At 49.4% G+C, this 25,056-nt stretch overlaps 1 protein-coding gene across 1 annotated transcript; it reads left to right on the forward strand.

Annotated features, from left to right (window-relative positions):
* Positions 1-2,859: 2,859 nt before the first annotated feature.
* On the forward strand, positions 2,860-23,567 carry Nynrin (NYN domain and retroviral integrase containing). The gene is made up of 9 exons (XM_026406129.2): positions 2,860-2,933; positions 3,075-3,289; positions 12,211-12,869; positions 12,999-14,609; positions 15,508-15,638; positions 15,763-15,859; positions 17,392-17,493; positions 17,709-17,810; positions 18,938-23,567. Exons 2-9 carry the CDS (start codon positions 3,092-3,094, stop codon positions 21,789-21,791), a joined length of 5,754 nt encoding a protein of 1,917 aa, XP_026261914.2. The 5' UTR covers positions 2,860-2,933; positions 3,075-3,091; the 3' UTR covers positions 21,792-23,567.
* Positions 23,568-25,056: the final 1,489 nt, after the last annotated feature.

The following is a 25,056-nucleotide window of genomic DNA, read 5'->3' on the forward strand; positions in this document are numbered from 1 at the left end:
TTTGAGTGACAGAACTGCTCCTCCCTCTGGAGCTTCAGAGGGATAGGATCATTCACCCCATCAAGCTCACAGTGCAGGCACCTCCTTTAATTGAGATGAGCTTTCTCCTTGGAGGCCTCTCATTTCTCATTTTAAACAGACTCCCAGCAGGGTGAGCTCCCTGTTGCCAGACATGCCTAGACATATCTAATTCTACTTATACTTGGGCTGGGATCCTTCTAGACAATGTTGGGAAAGTAGATTTGGCCCATGCTGCAGAAGGCCTCCAATCAAACAAGTTTTAACCTAATATTGTAGATCAAGAATCACTGAATGGAATATATTTGAGCTGGGGAGAGACTTGGATCAAAAATTGTTAAAGAGTTTAGCTTCTTGAATCTCAGTGCCTGTTCTTGCTTTCCCTCTAGCTGAAATGTCACCTTCCCAGAGAGGTGCCATCAAGGCACTCTCTACCTGTTTTATTTCCAGTAGAGTATTTATCATTCCCTGAAATCACACTGTTTCCTTTTTCTTCCTTTCCCTAATTCCATAAGGGCAAGGAGATACTCTGAGGGCCTGGCTCATAGTAGATAATCAATAAATAGGTGTTGAAATTGTTGAATCAGGGGCCTGAGTCTGTAGCTCAGTGGTAAAGTGCTTGCCTTGCATATGTGAGGCACTAGGTTCAATCCTCAGTACCACATAAAAATAAATAAAGATACTGTGTGTTTATCTACAACTAAGTAAATATTAAAAAAAAAAAAGAAATTGTTGAATCAAGTTGGTGTAATGAATGAATGCAGATGAGGAAGCCTGGAGCAGTCAAGGGATATAGTGACTTGCTTAAGGGTTCACAACTCATTACTGGCAAAACTGGGTGAAAACCAGGCTCTCTGGCCATATTCACTGCATATACATGAACAGGCAGGAGGTGGGGGTGAGTTTGTAGAAAGGGTGAGGAAAGGAGGAGGGGATTTCTAGGAAGTTATGATGATTATGGACCAGACTTGAGATAGGGGAGAAGAGACAACATCTGGGAAATGAAAATTAATACTTGTTGGGCACCTACTCTGTGCTAGGCACTATGCCAGATGCTTTACCTGTGTGGTGTGATTTATACCTCTGCTGTAGGAATCATTATCCCCATTTATTTAAATTTTCTTTTTTAGTTGTAGATGAACACAATATCTTTATTTATTCATTTTTATGTGGTGCTGAGGATCGAACCCAGTGCCTCACACATGCGAGGCAAGCGCTCTACCACTGAGCCCCAGGCCCAGCCCCATTATCCCCATTTTTATAAACTAAGGGAACAGAAGCACAAGAGTTTAATTTGCCTTCTTTTACCCATTTATGAAGTACCTAATGCCTAAGCTTGACCTCTTCCCTTCTTCCACTTGGCCTTATTGGACATAGGATTAAATCTGGGGGTTTTCCTTAATGATGGTCACTGTGCCTGGGGTCCACAGTCAGTGGGAAGGGGAAAACAAGAATGAAGCATTCATTCAGAGGAGCAGGGTGTGTGGCTCTTATCTTGGTTAGGAGAGAAACAGAAGCACAATAAGGCAGGGCCTCTTTGACACAGAGCAGTTAGGGATGGGAAGGGTAGAGAGCGTTAGAGATCAACCCTAAGGTTCTTTGCCACTTGAGAGGCAGGACCAGGAGTCAGTTAGCTAGAGCTAACACAGATCACCTTTTCCCTCTCTGAGTTCCAATCTGGGGACCAGAACTGGGGGTGGGGTGTGGTGGGCTGATTCAAGTCCCAACTAGGAGTAGCCTAAGCTCCTCCCCAGTCCCAGTTGGGCCCCTTGCCTGTACAGACACATAGATAGCCCTGCAGCCCAGATGTTCCAGGGCAGGCCAAATTTAAAATCCACGTTGCTTTGTCCCCATAGGCACACTTGTGCCTATCTGACCCTGGCTCTTGATTTTGGTTTGGAAAGTAAGTTCTCTGTATTCCAGATGCAGACCCTGCCTCCATATCAGTGGGTTCTTGTCAGGGCACAGGTCTGTATAAGGTATTCTTTGTGCCTGTGGGACCTGAGTTTTGAAGGTGGCCCCCAGCCCAGGTCTAGTCCCAGACCACTTATGTCAGCTGGCTGGCAGGCCGCTGTAGGTCAAGGGTGGAAGGAGACCTTGGGAGGTTATGCTACCAACCAGATCCTCACTGTCACTCCCCTCACAGCATAACTCACACTTGCTAAAAAGGGCTTTCATAAACAACTCAAGTCTGAAAACTCTGGCAGCTCCCCCTGCCCCTCTAGCCCTGGGGGGCTTCAGGAGGCTCTGGGCTGTCCGCCAGCCCCAGGCTGTCCCATTCTTGAGTGGGGGTGGGGAGTCAGTGCTATTCCCCTTTCCTTCCTGCTTGGTCTCCAGCCCAGAGTTTCCTCAGTCCCCAGCCTCCCGGGGCTCCCCACCCTGAACTCCCTTAACCCTTTCCACCACGGGAAGGGTGGCTGCAGTGCCTGTTCTCTATGGAAGCCTGGGTGGCCCTGGGGGTAGAGGGGAGGAGGTAGCCCAGTTCCAAATCTCAAGAAAGGGTCCTTTAGAACAACTCTTCCCTCCTCTTTCCTTCCACAAGGGAAAGGGGAATGTGGAAGGAAATTAACTTTGACCCCTGGATTCTGGCTCTGGGCCCCAAACTAGGATTGAAGGCAGAGGTTTTCAGGACCCTCCCCGCCCCCTTCTTCCCGTCCTCCCTCTCCCTCCCTCCCTCCCTCCCTCGGCTTCCCGCGCCCCTTTAAGCGACCCAGCAGACAGAGAGTTTATCCAGAAGGGACTGGCTGAGTGGTGGAGGGGGAAAGCAGAGGGGAGGGGGCGGGGGGAGGAGGGAAGGGCGGCGGGAGCCCGACCGGTCCCACCCCCAGCTACAACCCCTGGCAGGAAGAGCCTGTCGCTGGAGCAGCCGCAGAGAGGGACGGAGTTCGGGAGGGCGGGCGTCTGAGCGGTGGCGGGTGGGTCCCAGGGCTTGGAAGACCGAGGCGGTGGCGGGGGGCGCGCCGCAGGGAGGGGGCGTGGCTTAGGTTCCTCGGGCTGGGGGCTGGGGCGCCTCCCGAGCTGGGACCCCGGTGACACTGTCGTTTCCCTCTTTCTAGGGAAGGGTAGAGCAGCCATGCTCTTGTCTGGGGGTGACCCCCCGACTCAGGAATGGTTCATGGTGCAGACAAAATCGAAGCCTCGGGTGCAGAGGCAGCGGCTGCAAGTGCAGCGCATCTTCAGGGTCAAGCTGAACGCCTTCCAGAGCCGCCCCGACACCCCCTATTTCTGGCTGCAACTTGAGGGGCCCCGGGAGAACACCGGCAAAGCCAAGGTAAACAGCTTCTCTCCACGCCCCACCCGTCCCTCCCAGCCAGATCCCTTCCTCCCCCACCCAGAGGAGAGGTGGTCCTCCGAGGTCTTCAGACCTAGGTCGGGCGGTTTGGCTTGCAGGTAATGGGCCATCTTCCAGTCTCTCCAGATCTGCAGCCCTGGCTCTTTCCCCACCCGCCTCTTCCCTCTAGTTCCTTCTTTCTCTTCTACCCCACCCCTCTCTTGCGTGTCACTTCTGTTCCTCAAGTGTGCTGGGAGAGCCGGCACGGTGTGTCTCCCCACAGGCCTTCCCTGACCAGGTTCCAGCGTTCACTGTCTTGCTTTTCCATCTGGGGAGCAATTTAAGGCTCTGCATTTTTGTGGCCTCTGCAACACACCTCTTTGTTCTCCACCAAGACCCTGGAAGGCCTACATTCCTGTCTCCTTAAATACTTGGGGTGCCATGGGATTGCTGGGACTAAAGGGGGCCCTTCCAGATACTTTTGGAGCATTGTTGGCATTTTACAGATCAGACATTGGGAATCAGAGGTCAAGGGGCCTGCCGGAGTCCTCAGGGTCAAGTAGGTGTGGGTTGGTGGGGGTTAGACCAGAACACAGGACTCTGTTTTCCCTGGTTCATACTCTGGTGTCCCAGGCAGCCTCTTGTAGGGCTCAGGATGATATGTAACTGCTCTGGGACACTAAACCTTGGGGATGGGAGGGGATTGGGAGAACTGCGGGCATTTGAATGAAAGCGGCTGCTGTGTGGGGTTGGATGTTGGACAGGCCAGGTCACAGCTTGTCTCTCTTGCAGTCTCTCTGGCTTCTCTCACAAGTTTCTCCTCTCCTTTCCCATCCTCTAATTGTGGCCAATGTCTCCTTCTTTACTCAGATTCTCTTACCTTATCTCATCCTGGTAGGACTGTTACCTGCTCCCTTTGCTTTAGACCACCTCCCAGCAGACACCCACACCTGCATGCAAGTGGGTCTGTCCCAATAACCAATTAGTCAAGGCTTTGGGTAGGGAAGGCCCAAAGCAGTCAGCTGGAGGGCAGGCAGGCTGGGAAGTTCCTCCCTCTGCCCCTTGGTTGAGCTGCTGTGTCAGCAGTTCTTCCAGTTTAGACAGAGGTGCTGGGGGAGGAGAGGGTTTTCAATTCTGACAGTGGTACTGGGGGAGGGGAAGGTTTTTTCAAGACAGAGGTGCTGGAGCCCCTGAGAGTAAGAAGTTTGGAAGCTGGGATGGGTAGGTTAACAAGAGAAGTCTGGGTTCCTAATCTTTTTTGTTACTTTGAAATACACAGCTCACCCTTTTATGGGGTTGCATTTTCTGAGAAGCTGTGCTCCCTTCTGCTTGCTTAAATCCTGGGTTGGCTTCTCCAGGCCTGTCAGCTCTAGCTCTCACTGCTTCCTCAGGGTTCTTTGGGCCATAGGTTCTAACATCCCAGACTCCCACTCCAAAACCATGTTAAATGAATCCAGTGGCTCCCTTAACCACCCTCCCCTTGCAAGACACTGTTGAAGGTGAGAATGTAGTGTGGATAACTCTCTTCTTTACTGCACAGATGAGTGGAGAAGAAACTCTGGGGGAAGGAGAACAGAGAAGATGGGGAGGATAAAATTTTGTCCTAAGGGTTAGGAGATCTGGGTTTGATGTGTTGTCACCATATTATAGCCAGATAGAGGAGTGTGGTGCAGAGAGTTTGAGTTACGGTTTGCTACCTCCTCATTGAGCTACCTGGTCCAATAATATGCTCCCTTTGAGCCTTTTTCATTATCTATTTAACAGAATATAATACCCACTTCATGGAGTAGTTGTGAGAGTCACCTGAAATAATGCGTGCAAAATGAATTGTTCAAAATGCAAAATGCAGAGAGCTATGGAGATAGATGTCATGTATTACTGTGATTAACTAGCTGTAAAACTGAGCAAGTCCTTTTCCCTTCCTGGGTCTTTGTCTCCTTTGTAAAGTGAGAGGCTTGTATTAAATACTGTATGAATGGTTCCCAAGTGTAAGGATGTCTTGTGATTTCCACAGGGAGATGGTGTGGCTGATCCCAAATCCCAGCTGCAGAGATGTGAAATTTTGACTTTGATAATGACCTTCCTGTACATAAGCCAACTGGTGAAGAGGACTTGTGAGACTGGAGGTTGCAGGATAGGGGAGGGGTTGTGGGAGTGTGGATCTTGTCTGGGTCTGAGTGGAAGAGGGGTCAAGAAGTATATAGGATCATCTGGAGAAGGGCCTGGCCAGGGTGTGTTTTTAGATTTTGTGCACTTGGGTTTCCAGGAAAATCTCTAAACTTGAGTGCCTTTATTTTTTTCTTTTCTTTCTTTTTTTTTTTTAGTAGTGGAATTTAGAAAATATCAAGGATGTTGCTGTAATCACATTTCCAGGCAGCAAAACAAACGCTGAGGAGGCCTGATTTCTCTTGGGTAAAATCAGCAAGTGGAGAGGAGAGTTTTAATACTGTTTAGAAGAACCCAAGGACAAGCCCCTTTGCCCTCCTTGGCAATAATGTGAGGATGGGTTGGTGGCAGAGAAGAAAAGTGGCATGTTTGCTTCTTTCCTTTTTAGGAGAGAATGGAGGGAGGTGGTGGGGAGCCCAAAGACCCCGATAGTAGTAGAGGTGACTTTTGGAGATGGTTCTAGAACTGCAGGACAGCATGAGGCTTGCCAACTCTGACTTGGCCATCAGATGATAGTTGATCTATCCTGGTTCCCTCTGTGAGCAGAACCATGGAAGTTTTTGTGGTCAGGGGAGTGCTGATCATGGCTCCTACTGACCCATGGTCAAAATCTCAGGAACTTGGTAAGCCAATGGAGGAGCATTTACAGCCATGGAGGGAGTATCTAACCATGGACATTGGCAAATGTACAAATCAGGGCTGTACTCCCCTCACCCCCCAGCTGATTGGGCAACATTTACCAGCACACCTAACTGAGTTGTGAGCAACTAATTCCTCTTTTGCTTTAAAGTTTTTTTAATCAAATAATATGTATTTAAAAAGTCCAATAATTTGAAAAATATTTTACAAAGAACCTAGTGACTGCCCTGTCCCTCCCAACTCCCTCTTTGGTGCCCTTCCCCATAGACATATCTGCTCTGGCATTTATGCATCTCCACTTCCTTAAAAAAGGGGGGGGCATAAACAAATAAACAATGTCATATTTTTACCAATTTTAGATGTTTTTATTTTTACTTCCAATTATTGCATGTGAGGATTTAATTCCCTTACACTGCATTCCCTTTATCTTCCCAATACAGTTGTTTCATTTTTTTCTCAAATCGCTACTTACTATTTGCCTCCTTTTACCTATGCCCATATCATTCATATCTATGCATTGAAGTATATTATTTTTACTTTTGGGTTTCCCTGAGATTAAGAACTCCTTGTTTTTCAATTTGTTTGTTTTTCTTTGTGCCTATTACTAATTCTTATAAGGTGTTTTTTTTTTTTTTAAGGTAAGTGTGTTAGTAAGGTTTCCATCACTGTGACAAAATACCTGATATAATCAACTTACAAGGAGGAAATATTTATTTTGGTTCATAGTTTCAGAGGTTTCCATTCATAGTTGCTTTGCCCTATCGCTTTGGACCTTTGGCAGTGTGGTACATCATGTTGGGAGCACATGCTGGAGATAGCTTGTTTACCTCATGGTGACTGTGAAGCAAAGATAGAGAATGGTGGGGTCCTAATGTTGTCCTCAAGGGCATACTCCCAATGACTCCACTTCCTTCTCCTAGGCCTCACCACCCAGAAGTTCAACTACCTCCTAACAGCTTCCAAGATGAGGACCAAGCCTTTAAAACATGGCCCTTTGGGGGGCATTAGATATAGATCCAATCTATAGCAGTCAATCTATCCATTCAAGGTATTCATCTAGTTCCATTTTTTTTTTTAACATCCCTTCTTCAGTTGCTTTCAAGGTTGGCAACCTGTCATATTGAGACTTCAGTGTACTGTTCTCTTTGGTGTCCCTTTGCCTTTTTTCTTCGCTCAATTCTTTGTTTACTGCACCACATGGCTTTCTCTTTCTTGGGTTGATGGAGTGAGTCCATCAGTAGTATCATTAGGTTCAAAATATGGTGCTGTGGCAAAGGGGATTCTGGTGACTGCTTTCAACACGCTTGTCTGTTGAGTCATACTCAATCTGAACTCATTGCTCTCTGTGATGACAATCATCATCCTGAAACAGTGAGTAGCATATAGTGAGTTGTCAGTAATGATTTTTTAAATGGATGAATAAACTCAGATTTCTCTTCACCATCATTCTGGAGATTGTCTGTGCTTCTTCCCTACATTGGATCTCCCTTCTTGATTTTCCTTCTTGATTTGTTTGAATTGTTGTGCAGTGGTGCAATGGTTTGAATATTCCCTCCAAAACTCAAGTTAAAATTTAGTTGCCATTATAATAGTATTAAGAGGTGGGGCCTTTAGATCATGAGGGTTGTGCTGTCAAGAATGGATCAATGCCATATTGCGGGAGTGGGCTAGTTATCACAAGGTGGGCTTGCTGAAAGTTTGGCTCCCTCTTGCTTCTTTCTTCATCTTGCCCTCCTGGTATGTTACAACATAGCACAGAGGTCCTTTCCAGATGCCAATACCATGTTCCCATACTTCTCAGCCTCCAGAACCATGACCCAAATAAATTTCTTTTTCATTTTAAATTACCCAGTGTGTGGTATTCTGTTGTGGAAGTGGAAAACATCAAACTAAGAGAAGTGGCTTCCTAAGAGAGATTTTATGGAGGAAAAATGTTGGGTTACATAACAGATAGGTTTCATATCTGAAGGAAGGTCTCTTGTTTGATGATTATTTCTGAATTATAAGTGTGAAATTATTTTCCTTCAGAACTGTGAAGGCATTACTCCATGGACATCTTGCTTTTGAAAAGTCTGAAGCTATTCTGGAGCCGGTCGTAGTATGAGATGTTTTCCCTCTTCCCTCATGTTCTGAGGTCTCCCAGTGAGACTCCTTTACATGAGGGTCTGTTTTCCTTTTCTTGGGTCTTTCTTTGCTGCTATTGTGTTTTTAATGTCTAACAGTTGCTTGTGTTCTCTCTTTTTAAAAGCACTATCCTCTTCTTATTTAGTGTGTACTGCGTTTTTTTTTTTTTTTTTTGCACTGGAAATTGAACCCAGGGGTGCTTAACCACTAAGCCACATCCCCAGATCCCCGCCTTTTTTTGTATTTTGTTTAGAGGTAGGGTCTTGATGAGTTGCTTGGGGCCCCTCTAAGTTGCTGAGGCCAGCTTTGAACTTGCAATCCTCCTGCCTCAGCCTCCCGGGCTGCTGGGATTACAGGTGTTCACCACTGTGTACCATATTCTTTAGTGTCTCTCCAAGAAGAGTAATGAGAGTAAACTTTTTGAAGTTTTCCTCTCCCTGCCTATTTTCTCTTCTTTCAGTTTGTTCTTTCTTCTTTATGTGTTGCTCTGTGTGTTTTGCATTAGACATTTTCCTTATATGCCTGGGAATCTTTGTTTAACTAATAGTGAAGGACGGAAAGCTGACTGGGAGCTGTGGCTGTGGAGAAGGCTTGTTGATTTGGAGCTTGATGGTACAATTGTCTGTTGGAGAACCTCTGTCATGGTCCTTAAGTCTTTGCTTTAGGGCTGGCCAGATTTCCCAGAATGTATTCTTTTCTGCAACCCAGAGGGTCAGGGTCTGGCTGCTGAATCTCTTAAATGGGAAGAATGAGTTTCTCTGCATTCAGTTTTCATTACATATGTCATTATTTGGTCCTCCTCCTCCTTCCCTCCCTGTTTCTATATGGTGCCTGCACCCTCAAGTATGCTGATCAACCTCTAATCCTAAAACCTTATTTTAAATCTCTAGAAAACAACTCTTCAGGAGTGGGGAGGAACTTGCCTAGCCTGCGTGTGTGTGTGTGTGTGTGTGTGTGTGTGTGTGTGTGTATGTGTGTGTGTGTGTAGGGGGGGTTGAGCTTCTATATCTCTGCCCCTCTAAGAACTTGGCCTTTTTTCCTATTTCTCTTCACTGCCAGTTCCATAGTTTCTTGGTGCGGTCATTTTCTTAGCGTTTTGAGTATTCTGCAATGTCAGTTGGGGTGATAGAAAGCAGACAATGAATGAAAACTGACTTAGGAGAAAGGCAAATCCTAAGTCAGGTGTCAAGGGATAAAGCACCTTGGGACAAGTATAGAACAATATAACACTTGGTGTTAATTTTTTATTCAGCTTACAAATTGGCAAAGGACCTGTGGAACATTGGGCTATTTGCTAATACACCTCTCTTTTTCTTTTGATCTGCAGCATTTATCGAGCTGCTTCTATTTCTTCTCTATTTTTTCTTCTTTTGGAGGAAAAAGGTCTGGGCGAGGTCTAGGCAGTAAAGTTGTTCTAGGTATTTTCTGGACTATAAATGCTTGTTGTTTCCTTGTGGTCTCTTGCCTTTCAATATGGATAGCCTTTCAATATGGGGGCTGGGGATGTGGCTCAAGCGGTAGCGAGCTCCCTGGCATGCGTGTGGCCCGGGTTCAATCCTCAGCACTACATACAAACAAAGATGTTGTGTCTGCCGATAACTAAAAAAAAAAAAAAATAATAAAATTCTCTCCCCCCCCCCCACTCTCTTTAAAAAAAAATGGATAGCACCACTGTTGAAATCCTAGACTTTGGGGTCACAGTACTTAGTATCCTATCTTATCTGAGATCTTAAACATGTGGCCTTCTTTTCTCATTAAATGAGGATAAAGGATGCCAGGCACAGTGATGCACATCTGTAATCTCAGTGACTCTGAGGCAGGAGGATCACACCCTGCCTGTGCAACTTGGAGAGACCCTGTCTCAAAATAAAATAGAAAGGGCTGGGAACTGAGCTCAGAGTAGGGCCCTGCTGGGTTCAATCCCCAGCACAGCAAAAATAAATAAATAAATAAATAAAAAAGTTGTGTGTGTGTGTGGAAGGTGGATAATAATGTGATTTTCTTGTAGGTCTGAGAGAGGAATAAATGAGATAATGTATGTAAAGTACCTGGCACAAAGTAAGTTCTAAATAAATGTTAGTTCACATTTATTGTTTTGAAAATTATCCCAGTTCTTATATCTTTCAACTAAAAATATCGAATGGTTGCCGGGCACAGTGGCACATGCCTGTAATCCCAGCATCTTGGGAGGCTGAAGCAGGAGGACTGCAAGTTCAAAGCCAGCTTCAGCAATGTACCAAAACCATATGCACCTCAGCAAGTCTGTGTATCTAAATAAAATATAAAAAAGGGCTGGGGATGTGGCTCAGTGGTAAAGGTACTAGGTTCAATCCCTGGTACAAAAAATACACACACACACACACACACACACACAATGGTTGAGGAAACAATAAATATTCTAAGCTCTTTTTGAAAAAGAGAAAGAGGCCATCTATACTTTTCTTCCCCAATACTCCTCTTCATGTTTGCATACTGTTTTCATGTCACTGGAATGTGGGGTACACAGGACTGGGCATTTGTCAAGGTGAGAGTTATTCACACCTGGTCAGATTCTCCCTTGCAGGGCAGTGGGGCCAGCTGAGGCTCTGATGAGATTGGCTTGGGATGTCCCTCAGATTTTGTTCTGGTTTTTACTGGTTAAAAAGGGGCTACATCTGGGTGTATTTCAGGCCTTTTGGGGGAAGTAGTGGCAGATCCACGGCCTGAACTGTGTGGAAGAGGCAAGCATCAGCCTGAGCAGGGAGGGTTGGCATGAATATTGAGCAAAGGTGGTGGTTGTGGTGCTGGTGTGGCCTCAGGATGGCTCTTAGAGATCCAAAATGGAGCAACCTTTTCTTAATGGAACTATCAGGGGAAAATAGGAAGAGGGATGATTATCACAGACACAGGGATAGGGAGGAACATGAGACTGAATGCAGTCCACATGGGCTGGTGGATTCAGTGGGGCGCTCATGCATCCTTGGAGCTCCTGGGGCTGTGATGGTGGAACTCAGACAAAGAGTGAAGGAACACAAGCTCTCTCAGGCCCTTTCCCTCTGAACCTGAGGACTTGATCAGCCAGAGAGTGAGAGGCCTTCCTTCTGGTTAGATGTTGTGCATTATCTGTGGGCCCCTCCCCTGGACGCTGGCCCAGCAACTTATCTTCTCTCTTCTCTGGAACAGAGTTACCATGGTTACGGGTACAGGTTGTGCTAGAGACCTTCTGGAGGGGGATTAAGCCAGAATCCCACGGGATTACCTGGTAGTCACTGTGCAGTCAGTCAGAGGAGGTGGAAAGAGCTCTGATTTTAGAGTCAGACAGACATGACAGACAGACAGCCATGACTGCGATCCTGGTACAGTCACCTTTGAGCTGTGTGCCCTTGGGCAAACTGCATAGCGCCCTCTAAGCTTCAAAATGGAAATGGGTTGTGCCAAGTACTATCCTAAGTACTTGTTATGTATAAACTCACTGAAACTTCAAGTAGCCTAGTGAGGCAGGAACCATTATTATCCCCCTTTTTATGATAAGGAAACTCAGGTGGATGGGGGACATAAACAACTTGGCCCAAGTTCCTGACAGAGTGCCCAGTGGTGTGTGGCCCTTTCCCCCCGTGCTGTTAGACAGTACTGGAATGTCAGAGGAGGACTGAACCCACACATATCTAGTTCAGCCTGCCATTTTGTAGGTGAGGAGACTGAGTCCCTGAGGAGATGTTGGATTTCCCAGAACCCTAATCTACTGAGGCTACGTTGTAACTATAACCAGCTCCCTTGACTCCAATCCTGGGTCTTCCTCCTCCTCTCCTCTATCTAGGTCTCTCTGATTCTATTCGTATTCCCTGAAAAGAAATGGGTGTGTGAGGGGACAGGATGGGGAGAGAGGATGCCCTGGGGAAGAAAGCAACAGAGGGCACATGCTTACCAAGGAGCTGGCCTCCAGGTTGGGAGGGCAGAGCCAGTAGCAGCCCTGTAATAGGCTGGCTTCCTTTTGCTCTCCCCACTTTGCTCAGGAGTACCTGAAGGGCCTGTGCAGCCCAGAGCTGTGGAAGGAGGTCCGCTACCCGCCGCTGCTGCACTGCGCCTTCCTGGGGGCCCAGGGCCTCTTCCTGGACTGCCTCTGCTGGAGCACCCTGGCCTACCTGGTGCCCGGTCCCCCTGGCTCCCTGATGGTGGGCGGGCTGACCGAGTCTTTCACCATGACCCAGAATTGGCTGGAGGAGCTGGTGGCACGGCTGCGCTGGGGCCCTGCCCCTCTGCTGACTCCCCGTGGTATCTGGGAGGCTGAAGTGACCCGGGCCTTTGGGGCCCTGGTTTGGATCCGTGGTGACCAGTATGCGGGGGACCTCCTTCAGCTGCCTCCAGCAGTCCAGGAGCTGCTGCTGAGCCTGGTACGGGATGCCGCAGGGAAGGAGGACATCATTGAGTGGCTCAGCCACTTTGGCATCTCCAACACCCACTCCAACCAGGAGGTGCTGATTTGCCCTCCTCAGCAAAAGAAGGAAGGCCTGGCCATGGTGTCCATGGGAGAGAGTCCTGGGTCCTTTCTGGAGATGGGTACCCTGCAGAAAGGGGGCCTGGAAAGTCCAAAGAGATTAACCAGCCTAGGAGCCACTGGGTCCCTGATCCCAACCCAGAGCACACAACAGGAGACAGCAAACCAGCTGGTACGGTAAGTTCTGGAGAATGAGTCTGGCTTCTCTGACCCTAATCCTGTTCCCTTACCCCAGTGAAATATTAGTAGGTAGTTTGTGATTGAATTGGCCTTCCCACCTTTTCAACGAACTTGAATTTTCTCCAGGGTCGGTTCCAGCAACCAAGGTGGTAAGGACCGCGCTCAAGAGGAGGGGCCATTGCAAGCCAGCAGCAGCCAAGACTCTTCGAACCACTCACAAACCTTGTTACAGCAAAGACAGGTCCAGAGGGTGGAAGATAAACTCCCCTTCCAGGCTCCTGTGTCAGCCCTGGGAGTGTGTCCATCCTGGAAGGCCTGGGCCCCAGGGCCAGCCTTTGGTCCCTTGTGGCCTGGGGCTATTGCTGCAACCTTCTGGAGGATCAATGAACTGCATTCTCTCCACCTGGCTTGGCTCCTGTCCCAGGCGGGCTTCAATTTCCCTTTCTGGCAGAGGCCACTGGGCCCCATTCAGCTGAAATTGCCAGGGCAGAATCCTTTGCCCTTAAATCTGGAGTGGAAGCAGAAGGAGCTGACTCCTCTGCCCAGTGCAGAAAGCCCAGCTTGTAGACCGGATGGGGAGCTGGGAGGAGAGACAGCCCTACGGAATTTCCCAAGGCCAGAGACCTCCCCTAAAATCACAAGTTTATTGGTGGTCCCAGCAGGCTCTGCTGTAAAGGACAAACTTAGTCCAGGACTTCCACAGATAGGGCCACCTTTGACCTCTGCACCCCAACTACAAGCTAGAGGTGAGCCTGGGGATCAAGGAAGAATGCCGTTGGATTGTAAGGGCCTAGAAAAGGGGCCCTCTCCAGCACGACCCTCAGAGCAAAGGATGCTCACAGAGCAAGAGGTGCCCACAGCTCAAGGGGGGCCCATGGCTCAAGGTCATCTGACAGCCCAGCTAGTACCTGAAGTTCAGACAGTGCCTGAAACTCTCAAAGTGCCCCTGGGTGCAGCAGTGCGCAAAGCTGAAAACCCACCCATAATCCAAGGACTGCCTGCAGCTCCCAAAGTGCCTACAGCCCCAGTGATGCCGGCAGCACACACAGAGCCTGCAGCTCCCAAAGTGCCTTCCGGTCCAACAAAGCCAGCAGTTTCTGTGATGCCCACCACTGAAAAAGCAGCCATGGATCAACCGGTATCGGAATCAGCATTGACAGCTCAGGTGTTGTCTGCAACTCCAAAGACTCCCACAGCTCAGAAGATGCCTGCAATGAAAACATCACCTGTAGGTCCCCAAACACCCAAAGCTCAAGCCAGGCCTGTGCCTAAATCAGGGTCTACAGCTTCCAAAGCACCTGCAGCTCCCAAAACACCTGTGATCCCCAAAGCACCTGCAATTTCTAAAGCCTCCAGAGCTTCCAAGACGCCTGCACCCCAGAAAGTGCCCACAGATGCAGGGCCCACATTGGATGTAGCCAAACTTCTGAGTGAGGTCCACCCTTCATCAAGGGGTAGTACATCCTCACCAAAGGGCCAGGCGGCTGGAAGGCAGGGTCCCCAGCCCAACAGTACCCTATCCCTCAGCAGCAAGCATCCGTTCCTGATGGAGGGGATCCTGGGGGCTTGGGAAGACACCCCAAGGCAGCCATCTCGCCACCAGGCAAGCCACACAGTGACCAGTTTCCAGAGGTACCATGAGGCCCTGAACACACCCTTTGAGTTGAATTTGTCAGGGGAACCTGGAAACCAGGAGTTGCGACGAGTGGTTATTGACGGCAGCAGTGTGGCCATGGTGTGAGTAGCCATGGGGCAGGGTGGCATGGGAATTCTGGGGAGCTGGGGCAGGGTATCCCTGGACAATTGAGTGTGGGCATCCTTTCTTGGCCTCCATATGGAAGGCATAGGGTTTGAATTAGGAAAAGAAGGGAGCCTGCCTTCGTGGGAGATGGCATGTGTTAAGTGGCCACTGCACACTCAGCAGTGGGCATTGAATCCTCACAGCAGCGCTGCCAGGGCAGGTTACTCTTCTTCCTTTTAGGTAGATGAAGAAACAGGCTTAGAGGTGAGAATCTTGCCTCAGGTCCCTGAGTTAGCCAGGGGCTCCGCTGTCCTTTGGGTTTAGATCTGCCCACTGCCAAGGCCCATGCTCTGCCCAGGCCAGCTTTTAAACATTTAGCCCAAATGTCAAGACCCAGCCCAGATCCCTTCTGAAGGTTTTCCTGGCCACGCTGTTCCTTAGAGATGGCCCTCCCTGCACGGTGCCGACTGTTGTAGAGATATTAGGATAGATCCATGAAAGACCACTTAATTTGCCACATGGTAGAGTAGTGATCTGTGCTGAGCATACTCTCAGCACACAGTAGGTGGTTAGAGGATTTTTGTTTGCTTTAAGGTCTAAACTGAGCTCTTTGGATGGAAGGTCTGCATTTGACCTCTTCTTGTCTTCAATGATCCTAAATTCATACACACACACACACACACACTGTTTGGCAGTGCCCTGTGCCCAGTAGTTGCTCATAGAATGTTTGAGGATGGAGATAAGGGAGCAGGGCATTGTCGGTGTCTTTGGTGCTGAAGCTGGTCCCCTGGCATTGCCTGCTTGCTGTCCCAGGGCCTTGAGGGAGGAATTGTGAGGCAGAGCCATTTCTCCTGCATTTGGGAAGCTGCCCCCTCACCTCCTATCACCCCACAGGCATGGCCTCCAGCACTTTTTCTCCTGCCGAGGCATTGCCATGGCAGTGCAGTATTTCTGGAACCGGGGACACCGAGAAGTCACTGTATTTGTGCCCACCTGGCAGCTGAAGAAGAACCGGAGGGTGAGAGGTGAGATGCCCAGCCCCTCCAGCATCACCATGCTTTTCTCCTCCCTTTCTGGCCCTGCTCCCAACATAGCCTTTCCCACCTCTCCTCTCCTCTGATCATCTCTGCCTCTGCCTTTCATTGCCAGAGAGCCACTTCCTGACGAAGCTCCACTCACTCAAGATGCTTTCAATCACCCCTTCCCAGCTGGAGAATGGCAAGAAGATCACCACCTATGATTATAGGTACACTACACCCCAGGCCTCTGTGGGGACCAGGAGTTGGGCCTGGATGGGTATCAGGTGGAGTTAGCATGGGCCATATAGTATTCCATTATGTGAGTCCCCGTCTAGTGGATCTATTGATTCCCTGGTTGAAGGTCATTTGACTATTTATCTTTTATGCTGCTCCATCTTCTCTGGGGGAAATGGAGGCAAATGTGTCATGGAATCATGCCCTAGAGCGTGAGGTGGGGTATAAGAGGGGAGAGGTCTCTACCAAGGTTCGCTCTACCCAAGCCCAAGGGTTGCTCTTGGCTTTGAGACTCTGGTGCTCTTTCCATGAATTAGCTGGCTTTCTTCCACCATGGCCTGTGTGCCTACATACACTGCTTTGGATTGGATGTACTTTATGCTTCAAGTGAGAGTGAGAGGTACCCTGGACATTACCAGTTTGGGTTGAAGTTCATGTCTCAAGGAACTGCTTCAGTCTTTTTCCTTCTCTAAGCCCTGGCATTGGGAGGAGGCATATGGCTGTATATAGATGGTGTCCTGGGCAGGGCTCTGGAAATGGAGCTAGATTGGCCCTGGTCTACCTGAACCCTGATTGCTTCCCTGCCTATGGATCATAATTACCCACTTTCCAGAATGCCTATGGGAGTAGTGAGCCTAGGGGAGCCTGTGATCCTGCCTCTGTTGGGGTAAGGAAAGTCCTGCTCTTGGGCTGGAGTTGATGCCAGGCTGACAGAAGTCTTGGCTTCACTTAGGCTGGGCAGGGAGAAGTTCTGTTTCTCCCCTACTTTTCCCAACCTGACATCCACCCAGCCTTTCATCCCAGGAAGGGGTGGACAGGTCTACTTAGGCATCCATCCTTGGGGAGCTAGCCCTTGGGTAAGGTCTTTAACTGCCTCTAAATTCAGGCCTAAGTGTGAGGGAAGCTGCCTTCTCTGCAGAAGGCCCCCTCTGCTGGGCACTTATGGAATGGCATGCTTGGGGTAGTCCTCCAGCATTGCTGAAGCAGGTCATCTTTGTTTTCTTTCCTGGTTACAGCTCTCTTTAGGGGAGAGCCTTGAAAAATGGGTTTGCTTATTCAGGTATGCGTTGTTATATCCATTAGCATATTATATATGTCTTTGCATATATATAAATGTTATGCATTGGTGAAGAATATTGGAATATTCGTGTGTATGCTATGCAGCAGGCACTGAGCTAGACACTTAAATACATCACCTCATTAGGTTCAATACTCAAAGCAATCTGGGATAGCTTTATTTGCCTTCATTTAACGGGTGCAAAAACCCAAGTAGTAAATAGGCAGATGTGAATGTGAGTGGGTGGGCTTCTGTGCCTGCATGTGTAATAAGGGGGTGGGTTTGTATATATTGTTGGGGACATGTGCATACAAGTCTACTCTTTCAGTAGACTTCTGGTGATCCCACATGTGTTCCAGAGCTTTGGCTTCCTATGAGGGACAGTGTTTTTGTCTGACACCTCACTGTGGAGCTGCTAGTTCATTTTCCCAAGGGACCCAGAAAGTGAGGGGGCCTTTCTCCCTGCAGGTTCATGGTAAAGCTGGCAGAGGAGACAGATGGCATCATTGTCACCAATGAGCAGATTCACATCCTGATGAATAATTCCAAGAAACTGATGGTCAAAAATCGGTGAGGCGGCTCCCTAGGGATTTGAGCCACTTGGTTCCCTTGATGTCAGGCAGCTCCTGGCAGGGGAGATGTTGGGGCAAAGAGAGGGGTCTTGAAATAGGGTTCACAGCACCTGTGGGGGGATGGGGGCCTCAGCCACCATGACAGGCAGCAACAGGGTGTGGGTGAGTTAAGGGCTCATCTATGACGGTGCCCCTTTCTCTCCTGTGTTCCAGCCTTCTGCCCTTCACCTTTGCGGGGAATCTCTTCATGGTACCAGATGATCCACTGGGCCGAGATGGCCCTACTTTGGATGAGTTTCTGAAGAAGCCAAACAGGTAATAGGTCAGGCCTCCCCTGCCTCCTAGGTGCCCTTAGGACTGACCAGAACTTCCTTCTAGTGCTAGCCAATATTTGTCTACTGCTTAAAATGAACAGAGTGATTTGCTTTTCATGACCTTATAGTTCTACCATACATCAATGCCTCCATAAGCAATGTAAGGAAGATTTTAACATTTTACACAGATGCTGTAATACTGTGTGTATCCTTCTACAACTGGCATTTGCACTCAACATTTTATTATTTTTTTCAGATGTGTGCAAAATCATGTAGCCCTCATTAATGACCATATAGTATTCCATTATGTGAGTCCCCATCTAGCGGATCTATTGATGCTCTGGTTGAAGGTCATTTGACTATTTCCCTTTTATGCTGTTGGTGCTGATGTGGCAGTGACGTAGCAATGAAAGCTTCATTCTTGTCCAGGGGACGCTATGTCTAGAGCATATGCTATTTCCTTTAGTATCTCCTTTGGTCCTCACAATTTGAGTTAGATACCAATGACCACTCTCAATTTCTGGATGTGGAATTTGAGATTTAGGTGACTTTTAGGAGGTTACTTTTTTGGTGTGGGCAGAATTGATTTGCAATAACTTTGATCCTCTGGATTCACCTGAGCCATCGTGCTGCCCACCTTCCAATGCCTTGGGGCCACTTGGGGACCTTAACTTCCGAACAAGGCACTTCCTCTTGGGCCATTTTACCAGTTTGGAAGTGAGGCTGAGGTTTGTTTACTGAGTGTCGGGCTCTCCTTCCTATGTTGATCTTCCCTGGGAATGCTTATCCTGGGGTAGATTGTAAGCTGCCAGTCATCTTTGGTCAAATCATTGGTTGAAAACTAGGTTGAATACATCTCAGTCCATGATGTTTTGATTTGATGAGTCATCACAGCACAGATGAATCTTTACAGTTGAGGTTAGGGCGGATGCAGGGGTTATAGCAGGGATTTGCTGGCAGGGCCCTGCCTTAGACCATGCCATGTGGGAGGCTGGCGCTAAGCTTAGCCTCAGGGATACTTAACAATGAGGTAAGGCTTTGGGGGGCATCCAGAGGAGTATCTTTCCCTTGGATGATGTTTGGGTGGGGCTGCCCCCTCCCCCTATTTTCCTCCCTGTTTTGGTATAGGTTGGACACAGACATTGGCAACTTCCTGAAGGTGTGGAAGACCCTTCCTCCCAGCTCAGCCCGCAGCTCTGAGCTGAGTGATGATGCTGACGATGGGCCCCTGCAGGAGCCACAGAATGTGGAAGAAGTCAGAGAGGAGAAGGAAGAACAGCAGGAAGAGGAGCCGAGGGAGGAGCAGGGGTGGCCAAAGCTGGAAGAGGAGGGGGATGACCTTGACTCTTCCCTGGCATCAGTGTTCCGAGCCGAGTGCCCTTCCCTTTCGGAGGAAATCCTCCGGTGCCTCAGTCTCCACGACCCCTCTGATGGGGCCCTAGATATCGATCTCCTGCCAGGTGTGGCCTCTCCCTACCTGGGTATCCCCTGGGATGGGGGTGCTCCCTGCCAGCAGGTCCTCACCCAGCTGGCCCAGCTATCCATCCCCAGCAACTTCACCGCGCTTTCCTTCTTTGTGGGGTTCATGGATTCCCATCGGGATGCCATCCCTGACTATGAAGCCCTGATGGGCCCCCTGCACAGCCTCCTAAAGCAGAAGCCAGACTGGCAGTGGGACCGGGAGCATGAAAAGGCCTTCCTGGCCCTGAAGCGAGCCCTGGTGTCCGCTCTCTGCCTGACGGCCCCCAATTCCCAGCTGCCCTTCCGCCTGGAGGTGATGGTGAGCCAAGTGGCTCTGACAGCCATCCTCCACCAGGAACACTCAGGGAGGAAGCACCCCATCGCCTACACCTCGAAACCCCTCCTCCCCGACGAGGAGAGCGAGGGTCCCCAGTCAGGTGGAGACAGCCCCTATGCGGTGGCCTGGGCCCTCAAGCATTTCTCCCGCTGCATTGGAGACACTCCAGTGGTCCTAGACCTTTGCTATGCCTCCAGGACCACTGCAGACCCTGAGGCAAGGGAGGGCCGCAGGGTTTCCAAAGCATGGTTAATCCGATGGTCCCTCTTGGTACAGGACAAGGGCAAGAGGGCCCTGGAATTGACCCTTCTCCAGGGCCTGCTGAGGGAAAACCGGCTACTAATGCCAGCTTCCTCAATGCCCCGTTTCTTCCAGGTTCTGCCTCCGTTTTCTGACCTGTCCACTTTTGTCTGCATCCACATGTCCGGCTATTGCTTTTACCGTGAGGATGAGTGGTGTGCTGGCTTTGGTCTCTATGTTCTGTCTCCTACCAGCGCCCCGGTCTCCCTGTCCTTCTCTTGCTCTCCTTACACACCGACCTATGCCCACCTGGCAGCTGTGGCTTGTGGCCTGGAGCGCTTTGGCCAGTCCCAGCTCCCGGTGGTTTTCCTCACCCACTGCAACTGGATCTTCAGCCTCCTTTGGGAGCTCCTGCCCCTCTGGAGGGCGCGGGGCTTCCTATCCTCTGATGGGGCTCCACTACCTCACCCAAGCCTGCTTTCCTACATCATATCCCTCACTTCTGGTCTGTCATCCCTTCCATTTATCTACCGAACCTCCTACCGGGGCTCTCTGTTTGCTGTGACAGTGGATACCCTGGCCAAGCAGGGTGCTCAAGGGGCTGGGCAGTGGTGGAATTTACCAAAGGATGTGCCAGTCCCTGTAGTGACTCCCCATACTATGGGCAAGAAGCCCAACTTGCTGGCATTACAGTTGAGTGACAGCACCCTGGCTGATATCATCACCAAGCTGCAGGCTGGGCAGAAGTTATCTGGCTCCTCCCCCTTCAGTTCTGCCTTTAACTCCCTCAGCCTTGATAAGGAGAGTGGTCTGCTGATGTTCAAGGGAGATAAAAAGCCCAGGGTCTGGGTAGTCCCAACACAACTCCGGAGGGATCTGATTTTCTCGGTGCATGACATCCCCATGGGGGCCCACCAGAGGCCAGAGGAGACCTATAAGAAGCTGAGGTTGCTGGGGTGGTGGCCTGGCATGCAGGAGCATGTGAGAGATTATTGCAGGAGCTGCTTGTTCTGCATCCCCCGCAATCTAGTAGGCAGTGAGTTGAAGGTTATTGAGTCACCTTGGCCCCTCAGGTCTACTGCCCCTTGGTCCAACCTGCAGATAGAGGTGGTGGGTCCAGTAACTGTAAGCGAGGAGGGCCACAAGCATGTGCTCATTGTGGCTGACCCTAACACCAGGTGGGTGGAAGCGTTCCCACTGAGGCCCTACACACATGTGGCTGTGGCCCAGGTATTGCTTCAGCACGTATTTGCCAGGTGGGGTGTTCCTGTGAGGCTGGAGGCGGCCCAGGGCCCTCAGTTTGCCCGGCATGTCCTGGTGAGCTGTGGGCTGGCCCTGGGAGCGCAGGTGACCACCCTGAGTAGGGACCTCCAGTTCCCCTGCCTGGCGAGCTCAGAGGTCTACTGGGAATTCAAGAGGGCCCTGAAGGAGTTCATCTTCCTACATGGCAAGAAGTGGGCAGCCTCCCTGCCCTTGCTGCACCTGGCCTTCAGGACCTCCTCCTCGGAGGCCACGCCCTTCCAGGTCCTGACTGGGGGTGAGGTGAGGGTGAGTGAGCCCCTGTGGTGGGAGATGAGCAGTGCCAACATCGAAGGGCTTAAGATGGATATCTTCCTGCTACAGCTGATTAGGGAGCTGCTGGATCTCCACTGCAGGGTGGCTGAAAAGGCAAGTGAGAAGGCTGACAACCGGCGTTTCAAACGGGAGAGCCAGGAGAAGGAGTGGAATGTGGGGGACCAGGTACTCTTGCTGTCCCTCCCCAGGAATGGCAGCAGTGCCAAATGGGTGGGTCCTTTCTATATCGGGGACCGGCTGAGCCTGTCGCTCTATAGAGTGTGGGGCTTCCCAACCCCAGAGAAGCTGGGATGCATCTATCCCAGCAGTCTGATGAAGGCCTTTGCCAAGAATGGCACACCCCTGTCCTTCAAGGTCTTGGAGCAGTGAGCTGGAACAGTTGTGGAGGCCCCTGCCCAGGAGTCCTGGGTTTCTGCTGCTAGGCCACCCCCAACCCACCCCTACTTCAGCTGTGCTCGCGCCCTGAGGGGCTTCAGTTGTGCCTTTTGTAGAAATGTTGCTTCATAAAGCTTTGCTGAATTGCCTTGAACTAGGGCTAGTGTCCCTATGGAAGAACCCCCAATTGGGGGTATTCAGAAAATTTGCCAAAGGCTGTTAAATATGGGCCTCTGGCACTTTTACATTGGGGAGAAGAAAGTCCCCTTATAAAAAGTAGGTCAGGTTGTCTTGTTCCCCAAGTATCCTTTTCCCCCTATATACACATGCAGGTGTAAAGACACCTGGCTGACTTAAAGGTGAAACAGTGTGACTCTGGACCTCGCAGTTGGAACCACAGTCCTCTCCCAAACAGAAACCTCAAATTTGGGTGCCTTCCCTCAGTCTGTATTTGGGAAGCCCTTGCCCTTGGGGTTGTTGCTGACATAAACCCATATTGGCTGTGAGGAGGCAGCTGGCTCCTCAGCCTCATGGTGAGTTTTGTAAGGCCAGGCTCAGCTTTACCCGCTGTTAAGGAAGGGCTGGCAGTCCTCCTGGGCCTCGAGGGTATCGGCTCAGGGTAAGAAGATGGCCAGCCACGAGCCACCCATTTGTCAATGTGGGAAAGGCAGGAGAATGAGTGCCCTACCTCATTTGACTCCAGTTGATGGAGACGACTCCTGCCCCCACTTTGATGGAGTTGACCCCACAGGAATCAAGGATCTTGATGCCAAGTATGGCATCTCTACCTGAAGAGCTGCTTCTACTGGACCAAGGGGCCCCCGGCCTCTGTGTTGCAGGTGGGGTAGGGGAGGTGTCTGAAGTGAGCCGTCTGGCACACAGTCAGGTGCTGGCATGACTTTACCTCCCAACACCATTCCAAAGCCCACTACCCTCCACTCCTGCCTTCACCGTATCCTGAGACCCCACGTCGTGTGTGATTGCTTTGTCTGGACACCCCACCCCCACCCTGTCCTCTGGATCTGCCTTCTGTGTAGAGTCAAACCCAAGTTCCCATCCTCGGCAAGCGTCACTCTTGCAGTTAGAGTGAGTTTCTCCCAGGTGGGTGTGCTTATACTCACCGCTCTGAATTGCTGCTGCTATGAACAACCAGTCTTTGGTGAAGGCCAGCACAGTGTCTCTGGCTGGGCCACTGAGTGGTTTCATTTCTGAGGAAGTTAGGCCACACTTACTTCTGGCCTCTCTCAGGTTGCCCAAACACTTGGCAGAGTGCTAGAGTCAGAAGGGAACCTGCCATTGAGTCCAGCCCACTTGTTTTACAGTAAAGGGGCTCAGAGAAGGATAGTAATTTGCCCACAGCTTGTGGGGGGCTGAGCTTGGACCATGGTTAAGCTTCCTGACTCACAGTTCACTATGAAAAGTGTTCCGGCAATAGGTTCAAGCAAGAGAATCCTTTGAAACCCTAGCCCACGTTCCCTCTATCTCCCCATTTTCCAAACTTGTATACAAACTACCTGAGTATTATCCTTAAACCAAGTCCAGCTGTTAATCCTATCCAGGATTAGGTGATTGGGTGAGTGATTTGGTGACAGCTGAGAAACTGAAAGGTTAGCTGCAGAATTTTTAGTAGATACCTCGCCTCCCACCCTTGTGCCTTCTCTTTCCTCTAATACTGTGTCCAACCTCACCCTACCCTCCCAGCTGTATACGTTTCTGTTAACTGCATTTTTATCTTATATCCTTTTTCATGAATTTTTTTCCATTTTATTTGTCAATAAACATTAAACCGGAGCCCAATGTTTAGTTCTTTTTCTTAGCTTCAGACTCAGTTGGACAGTGAGGAGGGTGGGGACAGTTTGGGGGCATGGCTGTTGTTTTCCAGTTGGACTTACAGACTTCTAGAGGTGGATAGTGCCTTTTTAAGATCACCTGGCTCAAGCCCTTCGTGTGAGATGTGGAGACCAGGTACAGGGAGTGATGTGCTTAAGACCCCCTTGACTAGTTCACGGCAGAGCTGGGAGGGAAATCTAGGATTGGGGCCCCTAAGTTGGCATTCTCCCAGTTCATGTCTTGGAAGTGGGCAGGGTGTACGGAAGACACATGGCTCCTGGCTTAGGAGAATGGCATAAGTGCCAAACTAGCTTGACTTATATTGGAAAGCTGATGGACCTAGGTTTGGATATTGACTATTCTGGAACAGGATAAGTACATGGCCTGTTTGCTGAAGGCTCTGTTTCCCTATCTGAAAAATATACAGGGCAACAATTCCTAAATTATGGGATGGTGCAAGGAAGACATGAAATAATCTGTGTGAATAGGCTAGTGTGTTGCTGGGGTATGGAGTAAGTACTTACCATGTGCTAGTTATTACCACTCTGCTTCCTGCTCTTGCTGTTCTCCTCCCTGGAGCTCTGAGACCCTCTTGCCTTGGCCATGGTACCTGACCTTTGGCCTCTGCTTTTTGTTGCCTTTTCACTTAGTGCTGGCATTGGCATGGGCCAACACTAGGGAATTACCTTTCCTGAGAACTCCCCAGTTCATGTGTACACCATTATTCATTTGGTATTTATAGTGCACCTACTAAGTGCCAGGCTCTGTTTAGGTGTGGGTGGATAGCATGTAATATGATTGACAAAATCTCTGCCTTGTTGAAGCCCATAGTTGGGTAAAGGAGAAAGACAATTGAATTAACAAGTACGGTACAGAGTAGTAAGGGAAATACTGTGGCACAGGAGTCCATGAAGCTGGTGCCTGGGTTCTCAGCTCACATCCCATTCCAATATTCTTCCTGGAGCCCATTCACCAAAAGTAGTACATCCACTCTTGGCACAGGTCAGAGAGCAAAGGGTTTAGAACTCTTAAGCAGAAGGCTCAGCAATCCCTTTATTTTCTATTCTAGATGAAGCTAAGCAATAATTAGAATTTAGCCACACTGGTTTCTGAGATTTTTCTTTTTTGAAATTGAACATTACAAGGTGTGAGTAGAAATCTCTGATTCCTTCTATTTTTGGAGGGGCGAATAATGAGATTTATAAGGCACTGCTTATTATGTTTACACCTATCAATTTTTTCTTCTCACAGGCAGGGGCATGGGCAGATGAGCTTCTCCAGGTCTCCAACAGAGAAATTATAAAGTAGCCAGTGTGTGGACAGTCTCATAAGATAATGCAAATTATAAAGACATCCTGTTCCTATGTTAACCCATACATAAACATCTGAAAGGTTAAGACCTCTTAAGCCTGCTCTATCTTCTCTCCCA

This window comes from Urocitellus parryii, chromosome 6, assembly GCF_045843805.1.
Source record: "Urocitellus parryii isolate mUroPar1 chromosome 6, mUroPar1.hap1, whole genome shotgun sequence".
NCBI classification, from domain to species: domain Eukaryota; kingdom Metazoa; phylum Chordata; class Mammalia; order Rodentia; family Sciuridae; genus Urocitellus; species Urocitellus parryii.

What these genes read in the sequence shown, in the direction of transcription:
- Nynrin (XM_026406129.2), top strand. Translation starts at nt 3,092, where the DNA reads ATGCTCTTGTCTGGGGGTGACCCCCCGACTCAGGAATGGTTCATGGTG. An exon ending in ACAGCAAACCAGCTGGTACG is followed by an intron (nt 12,870 to 12,998) that starts GTAAGTTCTGGA and finishes AATTTTCTCCAG; the next exon opens with GGTCGGTTCCAGCAACCAAG. An exon ending in GGCAGCAGTGTGGCCATGGT is followed by an intron (nt 14,610 to 15,507) that starts GTGAGTAGCCAT and finishes ATCACCCCACAG; the next exon opens with GCATGGCCTCCAGCACTTTT.